This window comes from Podarcis vaucheri (genome assembly GCF_965113315.1).
Source record: "Podarcis vaucheri genome assembly, chromosome: 6".
In the NCBI taxonomy this organism is placed as follows: domain Eukaryota; kingdom Metazoa; phylum Chordata; class Lepidosauria; order Squamata; family Lacertidae; genus Podarcis; species Podarcis vaucheri.
The window spans coordinates 77448389-77476367 of NC_138764.1; the positions used below are offsets into that span (position 1 = coordinate 77448389).

At 42.1% G+C, this 27979-nt stretch overlaps 1 protein-coding gene across 4 annotated transcripts in view; it reads left to right on the forward strand.

Annotated features, from left to right (window-relative positions):
- Positions 1 to 27979, forward strand: part of CBFA2T2 (CBFA2/RUNX1 partner transcriptional co-repressor 2) — a 70065-nt gene that overhangs the window by 25209 nt on the left and 16877 nt on the right. For all 4 annotated transcript variants that reach the window (XM_082226088.1, XM_082226089.1, XM_082226090.1 and 1 more), the window contains exon 2: positions 27350 to 27493. In XM_082226088.1, the coding sequence (XP_082082214.1) occupies positions 27350 to 27493 (144 nt within the window). The remainder of the gene's footprint in view (positions 1 to 27349; positions 27494 to 27979) is intronic.

Sequence of the window (27979 nt, forward strand, 5' to 3'; positions counted from 1 at the left end):
TTCAAATAATTTTTAATGCTGTTTTTTTAAAAAATGCATATTGTTCTGTTTGCATTCCTGTCAGGCTTGCGTATACTTAACATGCTCCCTCTCCTGGAAAAAGCAGCAGTTAATGCTGCCGGTGTTTAACTCTTTGGTGCAGTTTATGGTGCAGCAGTGTGCACTCATTATAAAAGTCTTCATTGTCAAGGTATATTTGTGTGTAATGGGTCGCTACAGGACCTTGGATTCTGTTTTGCGCACCCAGGAAGTGCCAGATCATTGTTTGCCCCAAATTATTGTTTTGTTTTTTGTGTACAGGATTCAAACTCTTCACCCACTATCTTTTTTATTTTTCTGTGTTTCCATTAAATGCTTCAACCAGTTACTTAAGAGATCAGACTTGAAAGGTTTAAAGATGTGCATTCATCCCTTGGGACACCTAGACCAAGGCAGGTTTATTCCCTAATTCCCACTTGCTTTTGTTTGGTTCATGCAAAATGGTGGGGCTTCCCTTTTTAGCAAAGTGATAAATAGTACTATGCATGTGTTCACTGCTAACAGCCAAATCCCCCAGTCTGACATACTGCATTATAACAATGCCTATGCTCGCATCCCAAACAACATTTGCTTTCCTAAACCTGAAAACATAAGGACTTGAGCAAGCTTTCTCTTCTGCTTAGTTGTGGTTACTCAGAGCTGAAAGCAATGACTGCAACTGTGAACTTACCCTTTGCTCCCACCTCATTTTTGGTCCTTTCTTTCAATTTATGTTAGTGTGCTGCTATGAAATATTTTACAGAAGTAGGCAGTGTTGCTTTTTTCCTCATCAGTAATGCACATACAAAAAACATAGTGGGTGTTGCTTCATGACATAAAATGTCTTGTGTGTCTAGCTTGATTTCCTCAAAGGCTCATGCAGTGGTCAGTGTTGCTAATGAGCTCCTTGCAAGTGTGAGGCTATATAGAGAAACCAGCAGTAGTTTATTGTGAGTGTCTCTGTGTGTAGTGTACTATTCCTAATCTAGCACCAGGAGTTTGATAAGTGTGTCATCTTTAGGAGATGCAATGAGAGTTAGGGGTAATTTACTAGAAAGTCCCTGTAGAAAGCCATTTGACTGAAGCATGTTGGTCTACCCATAGATATTTATCAGTATCTTCAGATATGAATACTTGAGGTGAGGTCCTTCAGTAAGTTTTTGACCATAGGACTGGGGGTCTCATTCTTACGCTAAAAGCATAAAGCTACTTTTAGAATTCCAGACACTCAAGCTATTGACAGAGAGCTTCTCAGTAGCTTTGAGAAGAATTTCCGTAACTTGAAAGGCTAGACTTCAGAGAAGAAAGACCTCAAACTCTGTTTTGAACAACATAAGAAGAGAGATGTGGTCCTTCTGGTCTCTCTAGGCCACATCTCTCATTGGCCCAGCTTTTACCCTTCTTTGTGTTTTTGCATGGCGGGAATGTATCTATGAACTCTGATAAGACTTCATGGTTGCTTGGATGCGTGAGGGTGTATCAAAACTTGCATAACATTCACATTCATTTCTCTCCGCACTTTTGCCTCTGACCCCGCTAACCAGTGGCATACCGCCCCCAGAAGGTTGTGCAGAAGGAATTGTGTTCTTCAAGCTGAAAAGTGTTCCCCATCCCTCGATTAAAGTAAGCCAAGAACTGTTGCTCAATTGAGAGAATGCAGTTCAACAAAGAGACCTGAGTATTTTCTTTACAGTAAAGGCTGGAGCATGAATACTTCTCATTGTAAAGAACTTACCAATGTGGCTTTTGTTGTTCTCATGCCCCCTTTCCCTCTGCAGATCTAATTGTTTGACAAATATCATTAGTAACCCAAAGTCCACTGATCATAAACACCATATTATTGTATGCTATTAGCTCTGTACAGTTGAATATCAAAAGACTCAAAGTTGAATTTTGTTCCTATTCATTTTCAAGTTGTTTGTAGCCTATTTCAAGTTTGCATTGGTGTGAATCTGCTGTAAATGCAAGAAGTGCCATGTCTGTTGGTTTGCAGATATTTTGCTACCTGCTTGCGGGGTGGGGGTGGGGATGAGAGGTTAAATATGGAGAAATTGGTTGAATTCTGAATGGATACTGTTAAAGCTGTCAAACAAAATTTTGAAATTACACAGCCCAGTAATTGTAAAGTTCCCAACTTCCTGATGACTTAGGGTGGTATTCAGCTAAATCCTATGCAGAGTAGACCCATTGAAAATACTGAACCTAAGTTAGTCATGCTCATTAACTTCAATGGGTCTACTCTGAGTAGTATTGAATACTACCCCAGTTGCCTAAAAATGTTGATGTTGGTACTCAATAATTTGAATCCAATGCTAATTCATTTCTTGCAAGTGCAATCATATTAAGCACATCCTACAGAAATATTAGCACTATTTCTTTTATAAGGTGTTCATTAGAAAGGGGCTGTGCCAGTTTGGGGTACTTCTGTACCTGAAGTCAAGCTTAAAGAGTGCCCTCCCTGGATCTGAAATTTTAATGTTAAAATAAATAAATCCAGGTGTAATTTTGATGGAGGGCAATGGCAGCTTCTAAGATGTGCTGATTGAAATACATTGCTTCATGCTAAATTTCAATTTGTATATGGTAAAGGTAAAGGTACCCCTGCCCGTACGGGCCAGTCTTGCCAGACTCTAGGGTTGTGCGCTCATCTCACTCTATAGGCCGGGAGCCAGCGCTGTCCGCAGACACTTCCGGGTCACGTGGCCAGCGTGACAAAGCTGCATCTGGCGAGCCAGCGCAGCACACGGAACGCCGTTTACCTTCCCGCTGGTAAGTGGTCCCTATTTATCTACTTGCACCCGGAGGTGCTTTCGAACTGCTAGGTTGGCAGGTGCTGGGACCGAACGGCGGGAGCGCACCCCGCCGCGGGGATTCGAACCGCCGACCATGCGATCGGCAGGTCCTAGGCGCTGAGGTTTTACCCACAGCACCACCCGCCTTCACTAATTTGGTACCCTCTAGATGTTTGGCCTACAACAACCCAGATGTGGGTTGTGGTTCAAAACTTCTAGAGAGCATCAGGGTGGGGAAGGCTGTCCTTGGATAAGGAAGGTGGTTTCTTTTGACTGGATCACCTTTCTGGGCCATTCTGGGCAGCTACATTTTTCACTCTTTCAGCAATGGAAGGTATGATCCATTCAGAAACTACTTTTGAGACTAAATAGGAAAAAATGACTTAGCCAACTGTACTGATTCAGGCACCCTAGAAGTTGAATAAAAGGCAACAAGATAAAAGGAACTGCTAGGAACTAGTTTTTTCTCAGTCACTCCAAATATTTTAACTTTACCACAAGTTAAATATTAACATATTTCATGTTTCTCAAGGGCTAGATGTGGCAGTGACTTCGCCCTCTCGAATCTCTGTACTGTGTGAGAGGGAATTGGATAAAGCTTTGATGGTCTGTCCACAGAATAAGTTTTCTGCTATTCTGAGATGAAGTGGATTTAAATATAGGTTATGGGTGTGGGTTTCTGAGCTGAATCTTGAAACATTCCCACTTCTGCTTTTAACGATAGTATGCTCCCAAGATCTCATAGCCTCCTGACTGTAGCATAGACCTACCAGGAAAGAAGTTTCTGAAGGGACCTTTTGTGGACTTTCCCTTGCTGTGTACATTTCCTCACTAAAGGCTCTTGCTCCGAGTGGCATATTTGCAGCATGAAGCTTAACACGTTCTTTTATATTCAGTCCAGTTGCGCTGCCAAGTCCTTTTGCAAGTTAACGATAGCTCAGTAGGTGATTGTCTTCCCAAATATGAAGCGAGTCTTTTAGAAATGGCACATATTGGGCAGAGTTCTGCTATGTCACTCTGTTGCTTGGCTAATGGCACAGATTTGTGTGGGGTGGGGTGGAGAGACAAAACCTGTGAGATCCTGAAAAAAACCCCACGCACCCTGTATACCATGGAAGCAACTTGATTCGCAGACTTTCCATTTAACTTAATTTGACTTTCTCTCGCTTTTTCAACGGGTCTCTTTGCCCTGTTCTGTGAGGTGAATTGTGATCGCCTTCTGTCATTCGGCGCACTCTGGTAGGCTAGACAGAGAAGGGACCACTGGAGCCTTTGAAAGAACTCAAACTTGTTGCTTGTACGGCAAGCTGTGAATATTTAAAGGCCTCATATGGCTTTCGCAGGCTGGTGGAGAAGGAGGGGGTTGGGCTACTTTGTGAGGGTAACAGATGTGCCCTGTGCTGTTGACGCGTGCCAGCTCTGTTCCTCTGCTCCTAACACCAGGTGCAGCTATTGTTCCAGCCGGTCTCTATTCATCCCATCTCGTCTGTTACTTTGCTCTTTCTAGCTCATTGTTTTGGAGGGGAAATTAGCATTAAAAACCGATCCCCAAGCCCCTCGTGTCCCTCAACTGCAGGTGACTGTTATTGGCCCCAGCTGCCACCCTTGCGCTTGATTACATCCATATGGGCTTGTGGTGGGAAGTAGTATCCACTTACCAATTTCTCCACCCTGAAACACACACACTTTATTATCTGCAAGGAACAATGTCCTGAAATCTATTAGGCTCCCCCCATAGGCTTCCCATCAGTCAGCATTACAACTATGGCAAACATTTTACAAGTGAAGCTAATTACACCCTCTCCTCTCCTCCCCTCTTCCTTCAATGCTTCCCAAATGCGCAATACGCGTTAGCTAGCGAGGGAGTGCTCTGAAAAAGCCAAATGTGTGAGGATTTTTCACTAGCTGGAAGGACCCTGCCAGCGGTTAGATGATCATCAATGGAAAGTATTTAGCCAGTGAACTTTTTTGTCCAGTTGAACCACTCCTATAAATGACATGAGGGATGTGCTGCCTCAAGAGGAAAGTGGTAACGTTTACATACGGCTTGCTAGTTTGCTAAAAATAAGTCTGTGGAGCCTGAAAGAAAATTTGTATTCTTCCCCGTATCAAATTCCACCTTCATCTAAAGGCACAATTTACTTGGATGTTTGCCAGCACAAGCACCATTGAAACAAATGACTGATGAGTTTCAGCTGAGATCTTGAAGGAGAACCCTGTAGGTTTGCCTGAGCTCCTCTTAAGTTATTAACATTTAATCAAAAGTGTTGTATGTGCCCCCCCCACCCTTAGATATGTTTCTGTTTTGCAAAGTTGAGCCTAGCTAAAATGCACGGTTAAACAAAAAAATAAATAAGAGGATTTCTGTTTTGTTTAGAAAGAGCTAGAGGCAGCCTATAATTTGAACAAGGAAATGATGTGGTATCAGGATTTGCTAGTGATCGTGAAATCATTTTGTTTGGTTCCTAGCCAACTTGTTTTTCTGGATAGCTGGTCCACTAGATATTATGCAGCTTGACATCTTAAGTTTCTTTCCACCCCTCAATTGTGTGTGTGTGTGAGCACTGTGCAATCACAACATAGGAGGCAAGTTTTTAAAAGGAGGGGAAAAAATCTGTAGTTTCTGTGTTCAGATGAAACGGGAAACAATACCTGGTTTCTTTGCAAACTCCTGCAACGAGTGTAGCAAAGCTGCAGACGGTGTACCCACCAAGTTCATTTATATCTCTGCTTATTAAGCAAAGGTATGATCATTTTGATCACAGCCATTGTCTTCATGCAGGAAGAAGACTGAAATCACTCATATCACTCATAATATGCACTATCCCTCACATGACCAGCTAACAGTTTTGTGGATTAGTAAGAGGTGGATATTCTTTTCTTGAAGGAAGTAAAATATGTACCCTTTGCCAAAACAGAACTTGCAATTTCTGTAACAATTTTGTTGTGTCACAGATGTTTTAGGAGTTTCAAAGGGAAATAGTTTGCTCAGTGTTGTTGTAACGCAGGATGTTCTTGGAAAGGTTGGCTTTAGCTATTGCTTTGTTTGGGCTTTGGTTCTTCGATGCAGACAGAGGGTGTGTGAGGGGTGCATCTGTCTGTCTTGCATTCAAACTGTACCTTGAGATCCTGTGGAGAAAATGGACATCAATTACTGAGAGGTTTAAACACACGAGTATTTTGCACGCAGAGCAGGTGGAAGAAGGAAGCTGATTAGGCTCATGTAAATGGGAGCCATTATGTTCAAGGCTAATTCTTCAAAATGAGCATCTTAAATCACACATACAGATCCTCAATTTTATCGCGCACTGTAGCACTTAGCAACCTACTTCCTGTGTACTGTGCTTAAGTGCATATTATAAAGCATAGTGGCCACTTAGAAAAACTAGGTAGCTTTGTGTTTTGAACACATAGCAACATTATATTAATATAATAGTTTTGCCTGGTGGTTAATCCGGCTGTGAGCTAAATTGTAGGCATTCTATTCTTGCAGATGGGCTTGTAACTTTCGGTAATCCTTAATTCCTCTGTTTAGCCAGCCCATGAAATACTGCTAATTCCTGTCTCTAACTTTCAGGGGTGTGGACAATTAATACTGAACTTTGGTTTTCCACCAATGTCTAGCAGATGTTTTGATTTTTCTCTTTCTTGGAGAGAAACTCCTCTGGATAGCGTATATAGGCCCCAAACCTCAGGACTCCGCTTGTCCACTTTTGTAATGTGTTTTAGAAAAACATTGAGACCCTTTAAGCTCTAATTTTTGTTTCTTCTGGGTGTTAAACTTAGTCACTTCAGAGTTCTCTCCCCCCCCCACCCTCCGGTCACTTCCCTGTCAAAACGAGAAGTAGCTTCATTGCACTCATATCTTGGTGAGAAAAAAATTCAATGTTCTGGCTTCTGTTGTTGAATGTGTGGGTGGGTGGGACAGAATTGATTTTTCCTGCTGTGTTTACAAATTAATGGGACAAACCTCCCAGCTGGTAGTGATCAGGAAAGTTGTTTCCTTCCAGCTGCTGACATAATCATTTAGCTAATGTGGGCTGTAGAAGAGTAGAACTTGTTTCATTTTGGAGATAGCACACAGTGGATTAGGACATTACAAACAAGCATAGAAAGAAGACGCTCTAGTTTTGTGTTTTTGTTTTGGTGGCGCTTATGTAAGGTGTAAGTGAGCTGGAACTCTTGCATCTTACTGCATAGGAGACATGAGAATTTTCTGACTTTTATATTACAGTGGTACCTCGGGCTACATACGCTTCAGGTTACATACGCTTCAGGTTACAGACTCCGCTAACCCATAAATAGTGCTTCAGGTTAAGAACTTTGCTTCAGGATGAGAACAGAAATTGTGCTCTGGTGGCGCGGCGGCAGCAGGAGTCCCCATTAGCTAAAGTGGTGCTTCAGGTTAAGAACAGTTTCAGGTTAAGAATGGACCTCCGGAACGAATTAAGTACTTAACCTGAGGTACCACTGTACACAGGAAGTGCAAGTCAGTTGCTCATTCTGTTATGCACTTTATTTGTAGCATCCAAAGTTGCCTACCATCAACCTCTGCAATTGCTAGTGATCTTGTAACAGGGGGAAGTGTTCTCAAAATAGCTTCCACCTGGGGTCTCTGATTTCTCCAGTGGGCATTGTAGACTATGTGACTTTGAGCTTATGGTTTCAAGTCATAATGCTGGGAATATCTTAAAGCACAGCAGCAACACTGAAACCTTCAAGTAGTTATTCAACAACAGGAACAGCAGAAACCTGGTTCCCAGTATTATAGAAGAAGTGATGCTAAAACAGTGGCACCTCGGTTTACAAACTTAATCCGTTTCGGAAGTCCGTTCTTAAACCAAAACCGTTATTAAACAGAGGCACGCTTTCCCTAATGAGACCTCCCGCCGCCAGTGCCCTTCCACTGTTCGGATTCCGTTCTTAGACCGAGGTAAAGTTCTCAAATTGGGACACAATTTCCAGTTTTGTGGAGTTTGTAAACCGAATCATTCTTAAACAGGACTGTTCTTAAACTGAGGTACTACTGTATTGCCATGAAGGCAAAGCTGAAAAGCTTATATTGTAGTCAATTAAGTAGGGTGCACCATATTGGAAACCAAGTTTCAGGTAGGTACCTAACATACTATTTGGGCTTGTGGTGAAAACACTATCAGATTGGGACATGCAACAACTAATCCCAACTAGGGGGCGGGCCTAGACTGCAATCCGTAAAATTAGATAATAAAATTAATGTAATAATTAATAAAATTAATTAATAAAATTAATAAAATTAATTGGACCCTCTGGCCAAATGCTGCCTGACCCAAGGCAATTTTTTCCACATTAATGTAGTGTCTGATGGTGACACTTAAGTAGCCACTTCAGCACAATGCAGATCTGCATTCCAGCTGTACTTGTTCCACCCACTTTCTCCAGGCCATGCATAATCTTACGTATTTCTGTCATTTCACCTCTTACTTACCTTTTCTCCAAACTAAAAACCGCTAACTAAAAAAACCCCTAATGGTAATGCCCCTACTGGGGGTCAGCAATGGCTGTCAGCAAAGCATGCTCCTCTTGCACCTCTATCTCCCTAGCAAACCCCCCCTCCAAATGACACTTGTTCGTCCATGGCAACTGAGAATGCTGCCACAGAATTGTAGAATTAGAAGCGACCCCAAGGATCATCTAGTCCAACACCATGCAATGCAGGAATTGCAGCTAAAGCATCCCCGACAGATGGCCATCCACTCTCTGCTTAGGAACCTCCACCACTTTCCTCCATTGGGCTGTTTGGGCTTTTTCCTTTTGATGGGGGATGCCTTCTTTCCCCCTCTGTCCAAGCATGCTGATATATCCCTCTTGTTTCTCAGCGGTTCCATTTTGCCTCCATTTCACTAGAGCGTTTTCCATAAGCATATTCCTTTTTATATACCTTCCAACGTTTTGCTTGTTGCTTGCTGCATGAGGCCACCACCAAAAATAACTTTTGGTGAAGAAGCTCCCCTGGTGGACCAGCCTGCATTTTGGAGGCAGACTTGCTTGCAGCACTTTGCTTCACATCTGGGATTTTCAAAGAGCACGACTTTTCCTTGATGTTTAGTGACTCTCTGCTGGCTCTCATCAAGGAAAGTTGACCTTGTAGTGCAACTTTTTTCTCATCCCAGGTCAATACCTTTCCCTGTAATTTTCTTGACTGTGTGTTCTCTGGTTAATTAAACCTGACTTTCTAAATAGTTGTACATTTAAAAGCTGTGTTGTGCTTTTTCTCTCTCCATTTTTAAAAAAGAATACGTTCTCTGTGGGCATGTGCTACTTCTCAGCTTTTCATACCAGCTTGAATCTTCAAAGAATAAATACCACCTAGACCAGCGTTTCACAAAATGGTGTTATCGACCCCCTTGAGTCAATGGGATTGTGCATGGGGTGAATAAAGGCCTAGACCAGAGCTTTCCCAACTGTGTGTCACCACACGTTAGTGTGTAGGTGTGTTGCGCGAACGCTACCTGTATTCCTCCTGGGGCTGGAAGGGCATTAGTTTAACCTCCGTTTTGCTAGTAAATCTGAATTACTGTGTTGTGAAGGGATGCATGTCTAAAAAGTGTGTCATCAACATGAAAAGTTGGAAAAGCTGTTGCCTAGAGGCTGAACGGGGGTAAAAAAGGTAGTAGAAATGAAGTTTACAAGATACAGTGCAAAGCATTTAATTAGGAACCATGAGGCTCAGAATAAGGGACACAAGCATGTTCAGAGCATACCTCTTTTGCCAGTGAGCAATTTCTGTACTTAATAAGGGGATCCCACAATACAACAGTATTATCAGACCATATTGCTTTATTGTTTTACTTTTTTTTTACATTTTATCATTCCTAGTAATGATGACTGCTGATCAATAAATGCTGATTATATATTGATATTTATTGATTTTTTTCATTTACAACCCTAAGAATCTGGGTTGGGATCGATGACAACTTTATAAGCTCATTGAGGGGTCAAAGAATTCAGAAGTTTGGCAAATCCTGATCTATGTGCTATTACCCTCATTTTCTGAATAGTATTTATAGTGTTCTCTTTCCGTCTCAGTCTTTTTTTTTTAATTCTAAAGCGAGGGTGAGACTGGGATGAGACTTGCCATATTGAATATGAGTCACACAGACTTTCTGAACTTGAGGACTTCAATGCCATATTGAGAGATCCGCTGCAATGACTTCTTTCATGAGTCTCCTAGTTATTAGATTATAGTTAATTGGGTAAATACCTCTTCTAGCTACTAAATGAGGACCTTGTCCCCAACATTTTTGAACTTGGAGAGGTCATTTTCTGTTGGAGAACATCCAGATTTGGTGTCTAATTGCTTTTATTTCATAACTACTGCAATTGCACCAAATGGTAGCATCTTTTCTCCTGGCTTCACTGAAGTTTCCGTTATCCTGTGTCTGTCTTAAATCTTTTGTGTGGGTTGCCTGTGTTCTGCTGTTCCCCACCCTCCCTCGGTCCCCAGCAAGCTAGCCATTATGAAATATTATTTTATTGCCTGGTAATTTTGCTAGCTTTCTGTAGTCTTGAGGAAGCCTGAGAACCTAAATAAACAATTTTTGTTAGTTTCAGTTTACTTTTCCATATAGTGTTTCTCAACTTTGAATACAGGTTCTTTAGGGCAAGCTACTGCAAATCACCCAAAGATTTACCTGTAGATTCCATTTTCACTTCTGACCATCCTTTTTTTTTAGAGGAATTGATCTAGGGTGAGAAGGGACAGATGACTGAGTTAAATAGAAAGCATGGTTTTGTCAAGCTTGAAAGGTAGTGGCCTTGGCTAAGTTTGGAGGCTAAAGCCTTCTTTGTGGTGGCTGGCACCCTGTTTATGGAATGCCTTCCTTTTACATGCATGTCTGGTAGTGACGTCATTGTTGTTCCAGTGCCAGGTTAAGGCGTATCTGCTTTACTTAGCACATTTTACGTCTTTGTATGAATGACTATTTTTAGCTTTCTCAGCTGTGTTAAATAACTATTAGTTGCCTCGGTTCACTGATGTCTTTAAGGATATGAATATTTTTATTGATTGGGTTGTTTATAATTTTATGTTGTACTCTGCCCTGGAATTGGTATTGATCAATAGCAGACTGATAATCATTTAATAAATAAAAACTATTCTTGTGGGTTTCATAGAATACCAAAGAATCTGTGTTCATCTGTTAACAGTCATGCTTGGAGATACATCTTTGAAAATATGATTGGAATAATTGGCAAGATTCAGAAATAAGGAGCTAAGTGGGGGAAAATACAAAATCCTTCCTTTTCATTTTGGGATTTCTCAGGCAATTTTATTTCAGTATATTCAAGGTGGTGTTTTGTGAATTGAGAATAGTGAGAATGTGCACCTTGGTTCCACTTCTACATGTATAAGGCATCGTCTAAATTTGTTAAATGGGCTGTAACCAATGCTAATCCTATTCAAAGTAGACCCATTTAAATTAATTAATCTAAGTTAGTAATGCCCATTAGCTCCAATGAATCTACTCTGAGTAGGATTAGAATTGGAAACGACCCAATGTTTTCAGTATTACTAGAATGTGCAAATTAAATCTGACCCTTTTGATTCATTATCACTTCCCTTGTTTGCCCAGATTCTCAACAAGTACTTTTCCTTGTTTTACATCTGGTTCCCAGTTGGCTGTGATTGGAATTCAGGATATTAATGCCATATTGTGAAAACCTAAATGGATCCTGGCTGCCTAAGCGATGTGGTGTCATTGGGAGTTTTAGATTTTGACAGTGTACACTGTGTCTAATCCCAGAGATCTATGCAGTTTCAGATAGATCTCTTGTAATCATAGGGCTTCATATTTATTTCAGTGGAGGGAGCCAATCTATGTGTGCAATTTTTAGCAGGCTCTTTTTTTGGGGGGGGGTGGTGTGTGTGTGTGTGTGTGTGTGTGTGTGTGTGTGTAGGAAATAGAGAGGCTGTGGTGAGAGCTTTCTCAGTATCAGTGCTTCCGCACATGGAAAAGATTTCTGGATCAGGGTGTCTGTCTGTGGCTAGAGACATGACCTTGCCTAGGGGAGGACCACCTACATATCTGGGAAAATGTTATAAAGTGCTTTATAAATGTGTTTTAATTAAGCCTCTTGGGCATGCTTGTAACATACATGTGAGTGAAGAGCTTTATTAAACTCAGCATACAGATGGAGAAATAGTTCTGGACCCCCTCCCATGATCTTGCAAGCTGACACTACAACTTACATTCATTTGTAGCTGAGTTTAAACACTTTAGCTCTCCTCTTTTCTGGCCCTTTCTCTTCTGCTTGGTCAGATCCGCCTGGAGATGGCAGGCAATTCTCAAGGGCACTCGTGAGTTGGGATGAGAGAAGCAAGCAAACCAGTGTTTTGGTCACAATGCAGGAAAGCCTGTTTTTCAAATTTTGGCTTAGTCTCAAAGTCATTAAATTTGGGGAGATCCCTGTTTCTCAGCTCTTTCCACTTCCTCATCTGCAAAATGTAAATAATAATGCCACCGTGGTACTGTGAGGCAATATACAAACGTCACTGATTAGGAACTATTTTATTAAATGTTTGTCCCATTCTTCCTCCAGGGAGCTCAGTCTTCCCCTCCCAGTTTTATCCTCTCAAAACATGGTATAGGATAAGCAGTTGTGTCTGGTCCAAGATTTGACATGGCACTTCATGTGCACTTTTGTTTCCCTGTGCATTTGGTTATATCCTACAATCTGCAATGTAAGCTGAAATTAATTGGTTGGTTGTGGGACGGGAACCTGATTATAGAACCATGGTAGTTAAGAAATTGAGAAGGGAAAACTGGACATCATCCAAAATCAAATTTGACATTCACCTTGATCTATTTCCCCCCCCCTTTTTTGAGACTCACATTCTGAGATTTGAGGGAGAAAACACTTTAAAATTCCAATGTGAAAGCTGCCTATAAATATATAGAGAGTACAAAAAGACGTGGCTTGTTTTTTGCATGGAATTGTCATCAAGACCAATATGTGTCCAACATTAAATATGCAAGTAAATCATCCATGTGTCTATTGTATATTAAATATATACAAAGGGTTCTTTATTCAATTTTACTGTAATCTTCAGGTAAATTTTATAGGTGTAATAGCTTTTTTAAAAAAGTTAGCATTTGATAGAATCTGCATTCTTAATAACTTTGGATCACATGAACAGTTGCCACTACAGTGGTACCTCAGTTTATGAACTTAATCCGTACCTGAAGTCCGTTCTTAAACCAAATCTGTTCTTAAACCGAGGCACACTTTCCCCAATGAGGCCTTCCACCGCTGGTGCCCTTCCACCATTCGGCTTCCGTTTGTAGACTGAGGTAAAGTTCGCAAACCGGAACACTACTTCTGGTTTTGCGGAGTTCGTAAACCGAATAGTTGACAATTTCTTCAAAATCATAGGCACATAAGTCCTCCCACACATTGGTTTATATTAATACTAATCATGTCCCATTTGTTTCTCTTAATACCATTACTGGGCAATGGAAGGGAAATCTTTCAGACAACCTGATCCAGACTTATTTAGAGCTTTGTATTTAAGTAACAATGCATATAAACTGGATTTGTGTGTAATAGGGAGCTAGTGCAGATTCCTTAGCATTGGTGTGATACGTGCCCACTAAGCCCCCCCACCCTTCACCACCCAGGCTACTGCATTCTGCATCAGTTGTAGCCTCTATACTAGCTGCAAGGGAAGTCCCACATAGAGCACATTGCAGTAGTCTAAATATGAAATTACCAGTGCATAAACCACAGTGACCAGGCTATGTTTGTCCAGGAAATGTCACAGTCAAATGTCACACCAGTTTAAGCTCATGATAGGCAGGCACTCTTTTACACAAAGGCTCATGCACTGTTCAAAGATGGTAACCATATCCCTCCTAAATTGCATACCTATTCCTTCAGAGGGACTGCAACCCCACTGAGAATAGGCAAAGTCCTCAGTTCTTGAACCTGGGGATCATTCACATGCAGTGTCTTTATCTTAGCAAGCTTCAGTCTGATGACCCACATCCAGTCCACCAGTGTGTCCTGTTTCAGCTTGTGCATATCCTCTCTTTACTCAGATTTAATGGTGAAATAGAGCCCTAAACCTTCTGATGACTTCTCCCAAAGGCTTCATATAGAAGTTAAACAACACTGGGTTTAAAATGGTGCCTTACAACACTTTGCATCTACAACACTGCGCCTAAGTTGTCAGGGGATAAGCACAGAGTTCCCAAATGCTACCCTCTGAAACCTGGTGTGAATGTGGGAATAGAGTCACCATAGAACAATACTTACAGCTCCCTATTCACAAGAGATTGTTGAGGAGAAGACCATGGTCAATGGTGTCAAAAGCTGAGAGATTCAGCAGGAACAACAGGGTTGCATGTTCCCTGGAAAGGGTCATTCATCAGGGTGACCAAGGCCTGAGGAATCATTGGTGAGCACACTTTGGGTTAATTGAAGGTGAACAATTTTGTCCCCCATTTGCCCTGCAAACGTATCACAGTTGGTGCTAGCAATTTTTTTTTACTGCATGAAAGAGCTCTGTTAGGCATGGCACGATGGAGGCTTTTTCACTACCTTCATCACCATATGACATGACACGGTTAAACACTCTTAACTGCTGTTTGGTCAGCTTGATATTGGGCCTTAAGCCATTTCCACTTCCTCTCTCGCCATGCAGCCTGCTTCATTGCTCATAGCTCCAAGGAAAACCAATGTGCACAAGGAGCTTCACAGTGTTGGAGCAGGCACTCCTGAGCAATCTTCTCCTAATCTCGCTGTTGCACAATGAGGTATAAAGCATATGGACAAACCAAACTTGCATTCTGGAAATATATATCATTGTTACTGGAAATTCCCCCAATTCTGATTCAAGTGTGTGAAGGGACCAGTGAACTCTTACATGTTCCTGTATATGGCTTGGCTTATTCAGTGTAGGAGCAGTAGGCTAAATTATGAGGTACGTAAGCATCATGTCCTTTAGCTTTAATTGTTGGTTGTAAAAGAACTGATTCACAGGCGTTTCCTAGGATTGTGGGACTGTATGTGCACCAGATCTTAGCTTTCTAGCTAGTATGAAAGCATCTTTACTATTTTGGAGCTCTGCTCATGTCCCCCTCCCACACAGAGTGTTTTAGGGGGAAAGATGCATAGATGTCTGCCTTTCATTTGTTTCTTGTAATCATGAAGTTTTGGGCTACAGGTGTACCAAATTTTAGATTTTTGTGTGGCAGGGTAGTATCCCTTAATACTAACCACCTTTCCCCCTCAGTCATAAACATAGTTCTACAATAGAAACTGTGATCTTTGCATTCTGTTGCACTGAATTTCATGTTAGGTGTACCTGGATTCCGTGTGTGTGTGTGTGTGTGCGTGTGTGCCACTTCTGTGCTTGAGGGACTTGGCAGAATATCACCTTTTGAGGGTTTGTGAGCAACTATCGCTCCAGAGTATTCTTAGGTTTTACTTGTTATGTCTGGGTACTGCTGGGCTTGGAGTCGTTAATCTTCCTCATGTTTTCTTGGCTGAAGAAAATGAGAAACAGATGTTCACATCTGGAAACTTCGTTCTAGGCTTCATTGTTGCAGTGAAATAGTTTAAATTGTAATGGGAACATTTAGAGTACTGAAGCAAAAGGCTACCCTTGAACACACACACCCTTCCAGCTTCCTTTTTTGCATGAAACTTAACACTGCTGCATGTTTTGTTCTTGTCAGTTTTAACTTCACTTAACACTTTCGTAGCCTAGAGGATGAATATTAATAGACCTCTTGAAATAGTAAGCAGACTTCTGGAAAAGTTTGTGTATGTAATGTTAACAAGTTAAAGCTATAGTCCCAAGTATTCCAGCTCATACTTCTGAGTAAACGTGATTAGAACTGGGGAACTGGACAGTTTGATTGGCTGCAAAACTCTTTCCTGCACTAGGCGTGGATTTGTTTTGTGTGTTTTCCAGGAGGCATATTCAAGTCATACTATCAAGTCTAATTATACTAGAGAGGTGCCCTTCTTTGGAACTTAGCGGTGAGCAAGAAATCCCTGTTGTATCTCACCTTGACTATGAGTTCATTGTGGCTTTTTCGGCAAGCCACTGTTTCCTCTACTCATCTCTTGCAACTACCCTTAATATGGATAATACTGGGTTGTTTATAAGAGTTAATGAGATAATATATGTCAAGGAATTTATGCACACTGGAAAAGCACTTTATAAACACTGCCTGTGTTCACACTAAACGGTGGTTTAGTGCGTTGTGCAGGAGCCAGGAGTGAACTACAGTGAACCATAGGCTTGCACAGTCCCTCCCTACTTTCCTCTTTCTGGAAGAGTTTGGAAGTATCCACTTCTGCTTTTAGATAATCACATACAGTGGTGCCTCGCAAGACGAAATTAATCCGTTCCGCGAGTCTCTTCGTCTAGCGGTTTTTTCATCTTGTGAAGCAACCCTATTAGTGGCTTAGCGGATTATTGCTATTAAAGGCTTAGCGGCTATTAAAGGCTTAGCGGATTAGAGGCTAAAAGGCTATTAGCGGCTTAGTGGCTTAGAAAAAGGGGGGAAGCGGAAAAAAATCGGAACACTCGCAAGACGTTTTCGTCTTGCAAAGCAAGCCCATAGGGAAAATCGTCTTGCGAAGCAGCTCAAAAACGGAAAACCCTTTCGTCTAGCGGGTTTTCCGTCTTGCGAGGCATTCGTCTTGCGGGGCACCACTGTAATTCTGTGTAGTAATTCTGTAATTCCTAGAACTACAGCTAACATTAACTATGGCTAGCTTGAAATAAGGCCAGGTGTGGGGTGCAGTGGACTTTAATCTTTTGCACCCCGTTGTGGTACTGATCCAGACTGAGCCCCCCACATTTGTAATTTGTATTGGGGGGGGGAGGATTCCCATTTGCTCTGGGAAGGGTTTTTTTTTTTTTTGGTTTTTTTATTGAATTCCTACCCAGTCAAAATACAGTCTGCAGAGTCATAGAACAGTGTGGACTTGATCCAAGCTTTTGGAGGCAGTTTTTCATTTGTTTTTACATTGGAGCCTGTTTTCTTTAACACTCCCCACACTATTCCTCTTTGTTGATTAAGGGTTCTCCCTTTTCTGAAGTTAAAAGTAGGAACAGCTGGCTTACTGGGGCATCAAATGCCTGCATTTCTGAACACCCCAACTCAGGTGGGGCTTTTGGTGTTAGACCCCCTCGAAAAGAAGCATAGATTCCTTCCATGTGGATCCATTCTACTTTTGCAGAGAGACTCACTAAACTGAATTCACAGTGAACCACAGTTTGAACTGCAGAAGTTGCTTAATGACAGGCTTTGCTGTGCTTGGGCTCATTGTTGTGAGACTGCAATGCCACTTGGGCTGGCCACTCAGACATTGCACCATGCTCTTCACAGGACAAACAGGCAGAAGCTGACAGTGCATCATAATTGTGATAGAAGGCAACTCATCATAATGTTCAGACTGTGAATTTTCAGTGCATTTTAATGATGGATGCAGTGCTATGCTTGGATCACCTTCAAACAATAGCTATGCATTTGCAGCAAGAAAAAGCTTTGTATTCAATTTCCCCTGCATTAAATGCTTTTTCAAACTGGCTTTGAATGGTAAAATACGCTGTTATATCAAACTTTGTGCTTATTTTTGCTGCTAAATTGAAGATAAAATGAAACAGCTGTGTGTGGGAGAAGCATGTATTTATTTTTGAATTATCTAGTATCTGGCCCATGTTTCGGGGGTTCAATCCTACAAGCTGCTGAGAGCTCAGAAGAGGTGTTAAATCCCTTCCACTCCCACTGCATTCTGCAGAATCAAAACTCCAAAGGACAGGTTTTCATCAGTACTCTTAACTTCCATTTATCTAAATGTTGGTGTCATTTACATCTTTCCTTGAGTGTTTTGTACACCCAGGCAAAGCATTCAAGGAAATGGGAGTGTGTCTTTTCGACATGATCTTTTTTGTTTCAACATGAATGCTTGTTTCAGAGAAGGGAGCTGTTTCCAAAATGCTTCACAAGTGTCCCATTTCCCCCCCCCATGTTAATAACCCAGATGTGGCTCAGTGGCTTCCACTTTCTGATAAAGCATACACCAGTGCCGCTCTTTCCCCCACCAGAGTTGCAGAAGAATGGAGTTCCCCAAGGGCAGAACTAGTCAAGAGTATAGAATCATAGAATTGTGGTGTTGGAAGGGACCCCAAGGGTCATCTAGTCCAGCCCCCTGCAATGCAGGAATCTCAGCTAGATCACATATGACAGATGGCCTCCTAACCTCTGCTTAAAAACCTCCAAGGAAGGAGAGTCCACCACCTCTTGTGGGAGTCTGTTTCACTGTCACACAGCTCTTACTGTCAGAAAGTTCTTCCTGATGTTTACTTGGACTCTCCTTTCTTGTAACTTGAATCCATTGGTTCAGGTCCTACCCTCTAGAGCAGGAGAAAATAAGTATGTTCCAGCCTCCATGTGGCAGCCCTTGACTATGGCTATCATATCATTCTCCTCTTAACCAGGCTAAGGCAGTTCTGTTGTTGGGGAACCCTCTCCACGTTGGCTTGTCTGTTGTGAATGCTTGCATGTATTATTTCCACTGTCAGTTGAGGATCTTAGTGGATATAGGCAAAGACGAATAGGTTTGCACATTAAAAAAACAAAACAAAAAACGCGTCAGGCAGAGAAGGGGTTCAGGCAGGATGACCTCAAATTGAAATAGTTCTGTTAATTATAAAACAAGAGAGATAATCTCCCTACCACCACCTTTTCTGGTTCCCAATGTGAAAAATATTAGCTTTGTGGAGACTGAAACAGATGGCGAGCAGCTGAAGTAGATAAGTGTGTTGTTGAAAATAAGCATTTACTCAGGCTGGGGAGGTGACAAAGCCATGTTTACAATATCTCATCCATTTACAGTGATGCTACTTTCAGCTGTATGGAAATAATTAATTCACAGGATACCTGGAAAACACAAGCTGATCGATGTATGTGGGAAGGACTCTTTACAATTTTGGGCAAAATGGATCTAGTCTGTCGTCTGCTTTAGAGACTTTAAAGGGTTAAATGCCCCCCCATCTTGATGTTTGCTGCTCCCCAAATGTTTATCTTGCCTTCTTTATGTATTACATTGTATTTTGATCCTTCATTTTAAGAGAGGTATCTCCCAAAGCAGCTCACGTCAATTAAAAACAAAGCAAGAAACTAGCCCTTCCATTAGGAATACCAACTACATAGGTAAGACAGATAAGGGGAAGGCATGTGGAAGAAGAGAGAGAAGGGACACCAGTTTTTCAAGGCCAGAATAAAGTAGTGAGCTTTATGTTGTCATTAATGTCTAGCTCAGTCTAGGCTGACCCTTCGTTGCTGGCGGTTTTTGCTTGAATAGCAATTGGTGGCTCCATTATTTTGGCTGATGCATGGGGCCAGAATGCCCTTTCCCCCCAGCATATCTAGTACAGTGGTACCTCGGGTTAAGTACTTAATTTGTTCCAGAGGTCCGTTCTTAACCTGAAACTGTTCTTAACCTGAAGCACCACTTTAGCTAATGGGGCCTCCTGTTGCCACCGCGCCGCCGCCGCCTGATTTCTGTTCTCATCCTGAAGCAAAGTTCTTAACCCAAGGTACTATTTCTGGGTTAGCGGAGTCTGTAACCTGAAGCTTATGTAACCCGAGGTACCACTGTACCATGGCACCTGGTAGTTGGATCAGAGTGTCTTGAATTTGTCATTTGGTTTGTAGTGGCTTTGGATGGGAGGCATTAGGATGTTTTTCAAAGGAGATTTCTTTTCTAGATGCACCTTCTTAATAAAGGTTGGTACTTTAGCAAAGTGGGTTAGAATAGGAACATTGGTTTTAAAAATTCAAATTACAATATCTACGAAAGAGGCAGTTTTCCTTTACCTTGAAACAGGATCATACTAATGGAAATGAGTCACCAACCACCATAAGTGAAACTGTAGGATCCATGTGTTCCATTATGGAGGCATGGCCTCTTCCTGCTAGAGGTTGGGATGCTGGTATAGCAACGTAGCAAGGAACCTCTTCATAAACATGCCCGGAATACAAGTGGTGCTTAGAATGCTTTCCTATGAAATCATCTAAGTAGGTCATGGACATTTTCATATACTGTATATAAGGGCCCCTCCAGACATCCTTTTTATTGAGCATTCATGATTTGTTCTCAAGATGGAATTGATACGATCACACGTGTTCCTTCTTTCAATATTGTTTGCACATGCAAACGTTTTGGGGCAGTCACGCTTCTTCATTTCCATTCTGTGCATATACCACATCTTCCTGCTGAAATCCTGTAGCTTTTTATACCACAAATGTTCTGATTTATTTTTGTTCCATTGGTTTCACTATAGTCCCTCTGGAGAGCAATAATGAGGTGGGATTGGGGAAGCATTGCAGGACAAACTAAAGCAGAATCAATTATTATAGAGGCAAGAACACATGGCAGAATGGTCTGTTATTTAAGGTAGCAGCGCTGACTGTTTCTGCTTCCCTTTCTACTGGAAAAAATACAGTTCCGGTGGCAATAACCTAAGAACAAATCCTGAAAAAAGCAGATGGTAGTCTTACTAGGTGATAGGGTGTTGAATGGTATATTTCACAAAGAGTAAAATTTCTTAAGATAGGGGACAGCTTTGAAAAGCAACAACACACATTTAGCTAGGTCAGTGTTTTCTTTGATAGTGTTATGTAAAAGGGGTGTGTGTGTGTCACTGCGGTTTGTAGCAGTGAAGCCTCTGTCACCGATCAGATAAGTTGATGTTGATAGCTCAGTGTTTAAGCATCTTCTAAACCCTCTCGCAGTCCTGTCTCTGCGAGGGAAAAGAAAATTGTCAGAGGGCTCTGAAGAGACCCTTCAGTGCTTTACAACCTTTGGTCTTTTTGGGTGGAGTGGGAGGAAAAGAGTGCTAGGGAGACTGGTCAGGAGACAAAGGAAGTGGAGGAAAGTTGATAGTGATCTGGAAAGGAGGAACACGAACAGACAATGCTGAGGGGGAAGATATGAGGTAGAAGAACAGAGGTGCAAAGGAGAAAGTGCTACTGGGACAAAGTATGTACAGGGCCTAGAGTCAGGAGCAGTTGAGATCCTGAGAAGGGAATCCTTCCCATTGTTGCTTCACTGCAGCAGTTCAGCCTGGTAGCCCCAAGGAAGGAGTAAGGCCGAGGAATAAGGGCACACTTACTTCCCTTCACCCTCCCCGTCTCCCTCCCTCCTTCCTTCCTTCCTTCCTTCCTTCCATCCATCCATCTGGAAGAGGCAAGGATTTATCTCTTTACACTGCAGTATGCGGTTAAATCTATAAGGAGGTCTTAGGTAGGAGGGTCCTAATACCAGCTATCATGTGTGGGAAACAGTGGAGGCTGGCCTAAATTAAGTTTCAGAGCAAGTTAAGAAAAAATAAACAGTGGCACTGCTCTTGGATAGCTCCAACTTGCTTAAGGATTAGTGAGGCAGAAAAATAGAGTAGAAAAGAGAATGGAGGCTTCTGGAGGGATCATTTGTGGGTTGTTTTAGATGGCAAGTCTCTTGCGCTGCTTGAGCCCCCAGCAGCCCCATCTTGGGCTGTGATGGGGCTGCTGGGGGCTAATGGAGCCCTGTAGGCCCCTGAAGCTTTGAGTGGCACAGGGCTTCCTGAGAGAGGCTTGAATGAGAAACACGGGGCAGTGTGTGTCCTCTTTAATAATGCTTATGTGCATTATTTGCTAAGCTCTTTGAGTATTGCAAGAAAGGATGTACTTTCTCCTCATGGTCAAATGTGCAAGGTGTCCCTGCGTTGGCAGCTTGCACATCTGACTGCAGAGGGACACAGAGAGAGACCTTGCCCTTTAAATATCACAAACCAGTGCAAAGAACAGGAGGGATGGGAAAAGAGTCGTAGCTCAGTGGTAGTTCAACCTCCAGCTGTCTTGCACAGCACTTGGCACAGGGCTTTGCAGGCACTGCCAAACAGCTGATGGCAGTGTCTGCAACCCCCTACCTGCTTTGCGTGAACCAGGTTTTTACCTGCCCAGCACTTGACAACATATATGACACTAGGGGTAGGGCAGGTGCAGGTGGCTTTGCCAGAATGGGAGGCCTAGAGAGGCCCTAACCTCTGGTCTAGACAGTACTGAGCTATAGGAACCATTTGGTCTGCCTTGATATAAGGCAGCTTCATATTTATGTTCTTACGTTCCTTTGAAATGAATCATTCATGCTTCCATTTCCACTGCCAGGTGGCATTGCTGTCAGATTTCATATATTAAATTAGTGATTATGCAGGTAAATAAATGTTCTGCATGCTGCAATGTGTACAGAAATATGCAGCTCATAACATAGTAAAGGCACTCCATATACCATGCTAAGCCCTTGATGGTACAGCTGATGCTGTTAGATCCAGTAATAGTCTTTTCAGAATGTATTGAAGAGATGGAGAAACAAACTGGTTTGATTTCTTGAATAGTGTTTCTCTTGGGTAGTCTACAGTTGTAAGCAAGCAGCTACTTTCTGTTAGGGAACTATCTATATAGTTTGAGAGTGCCACCACTATGTATTTGTGTCTTAAGGCATCAAAGGGATTTACAAATTCAGTATTTTCTTTCCAGTGTTCGTTCATGCAAGTACATTAGTTTGCTAGCCACTTTCTTAAAGAACCATGTTGCAGGAAGGCCAGATGCAATTAATTAAAGGAATAAATGCTGGATTATTATTTTTTAATAACTGCATAGGGTTTACTGTTTGTTGTTGTTAGGTTGTTTTTTTTGCATTTTTTGATTTCTGTAAACTACCTTGTGATCTGCTTGTTGTATTAATGCAGTCAGTGTGCTGTTGATATGAGATGCCCTTCTTTGTTTGTGCTTTTGTAAATAACCGGTTTCCCCCATATGTGTGTGTGGCATCTGTTATATGACACAACCTTAATGAGATACTGTTGTCGCAAATACTGTCATTGGAGAGAACCCAAAACAAGTTTTCTTGCCTTGTTATCCATTCTGGGTCTCTCTCTCTCCCCCCCCCCCCCCAAATATGGAAATGGAGTCAGCCAACTCTGGCACAGTGTGTCTGAAAAAACAGGTGCTTCAGATTTTCACGGGGGATTTCAGGTGAAGGACGGCAGAGCTCGGCTCAGCACTGTGTGCAGAAGGGTTCCTGTGCTAGTTCAGATTTTCACATGTTTTAACACACTAACACCTCCCCCCTTGGGTGAACAGATTGCCAACAGAAGTGGCTTTTGGGGGGTGGGGGGACATGTCATTGTAATTCAGCGAAAACCTGAAGTTCCTTTTTATTTGGCTTGGGGCCTTCTGTTCTGCTCACTTAACAGACTTCAGAGCTCCCCCCCCCCCCGCCCCCGGATTGTAATGTGTGGCAATCTCAGGAGTGCTGTAGATGCTACCCTTGACCTTTATTCAAAGTGATACAACACTCTTAGCTGCATTGCCCATTTGTTTATGTTGCTAGCTCATAGATTCTCAGGTGAGGTCCTACTGTAGACATTTTTGCCCTCTGAAGCTTTGCTTATAAAGAAGAGTTGTTTTCTTGTTTCATTTCCTGTGGTCCACCGAGTTAGTTCAATTGGAGCCTTGTTATTTGGGGGATTATATGGAAGCCTTTAGATAATGTTGTCTTTTTCTGGATGTGTTTGAGATTTGATATACAGTAGTATCATTAGTTTTGGATCCCTGCTTTCCTGGCTATTTTAGTTATTTTATGGTTTTATGTTGCAAATTGTGCTCAGGGCTCCCAAGTGTGCTAACAGTTTCTTTCTTTCTAACAGTTTCTTTCTTTCTAACATAAAAGTAAATATGTCCATTGAATATGTTGGCAGTGATGCACAGAACTGCAGAAACAAGCATATTGAGACAGTGGCCAGCTATCCATGCATCTGCTTTTCCAGAGAGTGCATTTGCTCTCAGCACGTAGTGTGAACGATTTACACGTGTGTCCTTACATCCTAAAATACCAATGGGCACGTATCTATCCACAAAAAAGGAAAAACTCCCCAAGATTATGAGTAGAAGGGAAATGAAATCCCATCAATTAGAGGTGAATTACTGGAATGAAACTGAATTCATATGCACACTTGCCAGATATTAACAAGTATACATGCATAGGATTGTGCCACAAGTTTGTTCCACCTTAAAAGAGTACCAGGGTACTGGACACTGAAAATTTTATTATTCAGAATAAGAAAGTATTATGAGAATATATAGTCGTATGTATAAGAACACTTAGCACTTCTGGAGACTGAACACAGAATTACCCTACATAAGCAGGGTGTGTCTGTGTTCATTTTATTAATAAATATTACAGAATGAACTTTTTCTTGCTACATTAATTCTTCCCTTTAACCACCGATAGATAAGAATGGCCTTAGTGAAACTAATCAAATACGATGGAATAACCATATTTGCCTCCCTCCATCTAGTAATCCTAGAGACACTGGGTTGGAGCCAGATTTAGCAATGCTTAGAGTATGCCCATTGATATCAATGGACTTATATTAGTCATTGCTAACTTAAGTCCCACTGATTTTCAGATGGTCTATGACTCTGTGCCAAACATGACTAACCCTGGATCCCCAACACATTGTCTTTTATAATCATGGATTTTTTGTTTAGCCACTGATAGACCTAATCTCCATGAATTTATCTAACTCTTTTTGGAAAAAATGCTACTCTAGTTTATAGTTACCACATCTTACAGCAGTGAAGTCTTAACATTAATTATGGGAGTATTTGAATGACTACATCTGGGGCTTAATAAGCCAAGCTATGAATGAGTCTTATGTTGCGCATGCAGCCCCTTTGTGCTTCCGTTCACATGAGCACCCACGCAGACAAGGAGGTCTTCTACTGTGAGTTCCCATTCTGATAATAACTTTGGAACAAACCAGGAGATTAAGCTAACTTCTTGCTTGTTCTGGATCTGTGAATCATAGTTTCCCAATTTGAATGAAACAAGAACCTTTTGTCAATGAAATACTTCTTGGTTTGCTTGTTCATGCAAAGCAATAGCCCAAAGGGGCTGTGTGCATAGCCAAAAGACACGCTCATATCTTTGCTTATTAAACCGATATATGATCATCCAAACATGGTCTATGGGATTTTATGATAACTCAGTAATGATACTCATGGAATCCAAAATTGAATGTTAGCAGTCATGAAGCAGCATCCAGTGTGCTGGGTTGGAGAATAATGAGAAAGTAACAGCTTATTTGCACTAATAGGGATAGGTTTATTCTACTACTGTGTCCAATTTTGGGTTCTTCTCAAAGTCTCTTATTGTTCTTAGCTCCCAAAGCCTTGCACAGAAGCTTATTTCAGTGGTTATGGAAGCATAGGAACTGCTAATTCTCAACAGGAGGGAGAATCTGAGAGTTTTCTGTTTAAACTTTTGAGTAGGCATTTCAGTATGCCTGCTGGTAAGCTGTACTGAATTCCAGCATTATGCCAAGTCCTGAAGGTTGCAGCGTGTCTAACTGCTAAGATCTCTTCCAGGCCTCTTGGCGCCCATCACTGAAAAAGCAGGTGGTCTGAAGTGAGGGCTCCCTTTGGGCTTTCACACTCTGTGCACAACATACAAACGTGAAAGACAACTGTCAGTTCCTTCCCTTCCTAGTTGTCTCCCCCTTAACAAAAGGAGAGGTTGGGAGGCGAGCGGAGATGGGACACAGATGGATGTGTTGGAAACCTGTCAATATGTTTATGGAGACATGCTACAGTGTAGTCCCAGATTGCTTGTGAAATAATCAAATAAGACAGGCACCCCTTTATTTAGGAACTAATAAGTGGTCCGTATGTTGTTCAACGAGATGGAGAGCATATATCTTGCACCACAACATTTATAAAAATATATATGCTTGCAACAGGTTGTTTTGCACCGCAGCGGGTTGTTTTATACACATATGAAAGCAATTTATTTAAAGCTCCTTTTTTTTTTAGTAAAATAGTTAACTAAATATTTTATTTAGTATTTTAAATATTTAGTAAAATATTATACTGGTGGTTAAAAATCTCATTGGGCACCTGCACAGTTTTGTGACTCTTGGGTAATCTGTTTATTTTATTATCTACATTGGAAGTATTTCCTTCTCTGTCCTTCATTGTTGCAGAGGGAATCATAGAATCATAGTTGGGAATTATTCAGCATTTTTACATCCCACCTGCAAGGTAGCTTCTTTCCCTTCCCCATTTATCCTGTACTACAGCTCACCACCTTGATTTGGGGATTCTCCAGACCACGTTGTCAAGCATTGCAAATCGTTCCACCCATTTTTTTAAAAGACTTCTTAGTAGACTTCCTAATCACTACTTAACTATATTGGTAATTTCTGAACTAAAACCATTTTTGTAAAGCGTTCTTTGTGGCCATGCAGGATCCTGCCCCCGTCCCCAGCTCACTCATCCCTGTGCTCCTTTGGTGTCCTAGCCATGATGTCCCCATAGGGCTCATGACACCTGGGGCCACAAAGATAAAGAATTATACAACGTTTAGAAGACATCTGAAGGCAGATATCAGGAGATTTTTATGTTTTTAGATATGCTATAAGCCACCCAGAGTGGCTGGGGAAACCCAGCCAGATGGGCAGGGAATAATAATAATAATATGCAGTTTTGCCATGCTATCCAAGCCCAGGCATACTACAATTGGTGGAACAAGCCAATAACCTTCTGATCCCCTCCTTATACCCTCACTGGGCAGGAGAGGGGAGTGGGAGCATGCAAACCAGGTTGGGGGGGGGGAAATAAGGATAAGCTCATTCTCATACTTCAAAACCATGTTTAAGTGTTACGTTTAAATGTAGCCAACTAGCAGATGGTTTTGAATAGAGCCAAACCATAGTTTAGTGTGACATAAACAAGCTGGGACAGGCCCCAGGTTTGCACAGTCCCCCGTCCCTGGCATGGCTGCAAGGAGGAGCTGCCACCGTCCCTTGACCAGAGCTTGTCATGTCATCGGAGACTGACAAACTCTGGTTAATATTTGAAACCATTGAGCTTGAAATGATGTTTCAAGAGCCACCCATAAGCCAGGACGTCCTTCCGCCCTTTAGATCTCACCTTTGCCACTGAATTGCTAATTGGATTTTAAAGGTAAAGGTAAAGGTACCCCTGCCCGAACGGGCCAGTCTTGACAGACTCTGGGGTTTGTGCGCCCATCTCACATCTAGAGGCCGGGGGCCAGCGCTGTCCGGAGACACTTCCGGGTCACGTGGCCAGCGTGACAAAGCTGCATCTGGCGAGCCAGCGCAGCACACGGAACGCCGTTTACCTTCCCGCTGGTAAGCGGTACCTATTTATCTACTTGCACCCGGGGGTGCTTTCGAACTGCTAGGTTGGCAGGCGCTGGGTCCGAGCAGCGGGAGCGCACCCCGCCGCGGGGATTCGAACCGCCGACCTTTCGATCGGCAAGCCCTAGGCGCTGAGGCTTTTACCCCCAGCGCCACCCGCGTCCAATTGGATTTTAGGCCAAACTTAACTATCATCCCCCATGGAGAGAATTAATTGTGTAATTGCTAAGTTCCATTGGATTGCTAACATTCTTTCTTCTGCTTTCCATTTCAGTTGCGAGTGAGAAGAGGGTGCCAGTAATGCCAGGATCCCCTGTGGAAGTGAAGATACAGTCACGATCCTCGCCGTCCAGCATGCCGCCATTGCCGCCTGTCAACCCTGGTGGGCCTCGGCCTGTCTCATTTACCCCAGCAGCATGTAAGGCTGTGGCTTGTTCGGCTTTCTGGGAAAAACAAAAAGCCACCACGAGTTCTTTCTTTCTAATGCAGACATTAGAGAAGTGAGGGACTGTTGTTTCAGTCCAGGGGAGGTGAATGGCTGGTGTAGTACCTAATTAGCTGGTCACTTTTGTGGCTTTATTAGCAGCCAGGTTTCCTGAGATGCAGGTTTTTAAATATATACAAAGGTTTAAGCTGGGTTTTAATTTAGGAAGCGATTTTAAAAAATGTTTAATTTCTCGAGAACATCAAGTTCTTTGCATCTGTGTTTTCTGTTCTCATTAATAAGAGGTGTGTTTGTCAGCACATCTGGTGTGTTAACTTTTTATTTATTCTCAGATTCTGGAGTGCTAGGGTTTTCTTAGGTCTCTTAAATTTTATTGTGTACTGTACAGGGTGGTACAGAATGCAGACATCCTGCAAGGAACAGAGAAAGAGCACTCTGCTCCCGGGAATGTAAGCTGCC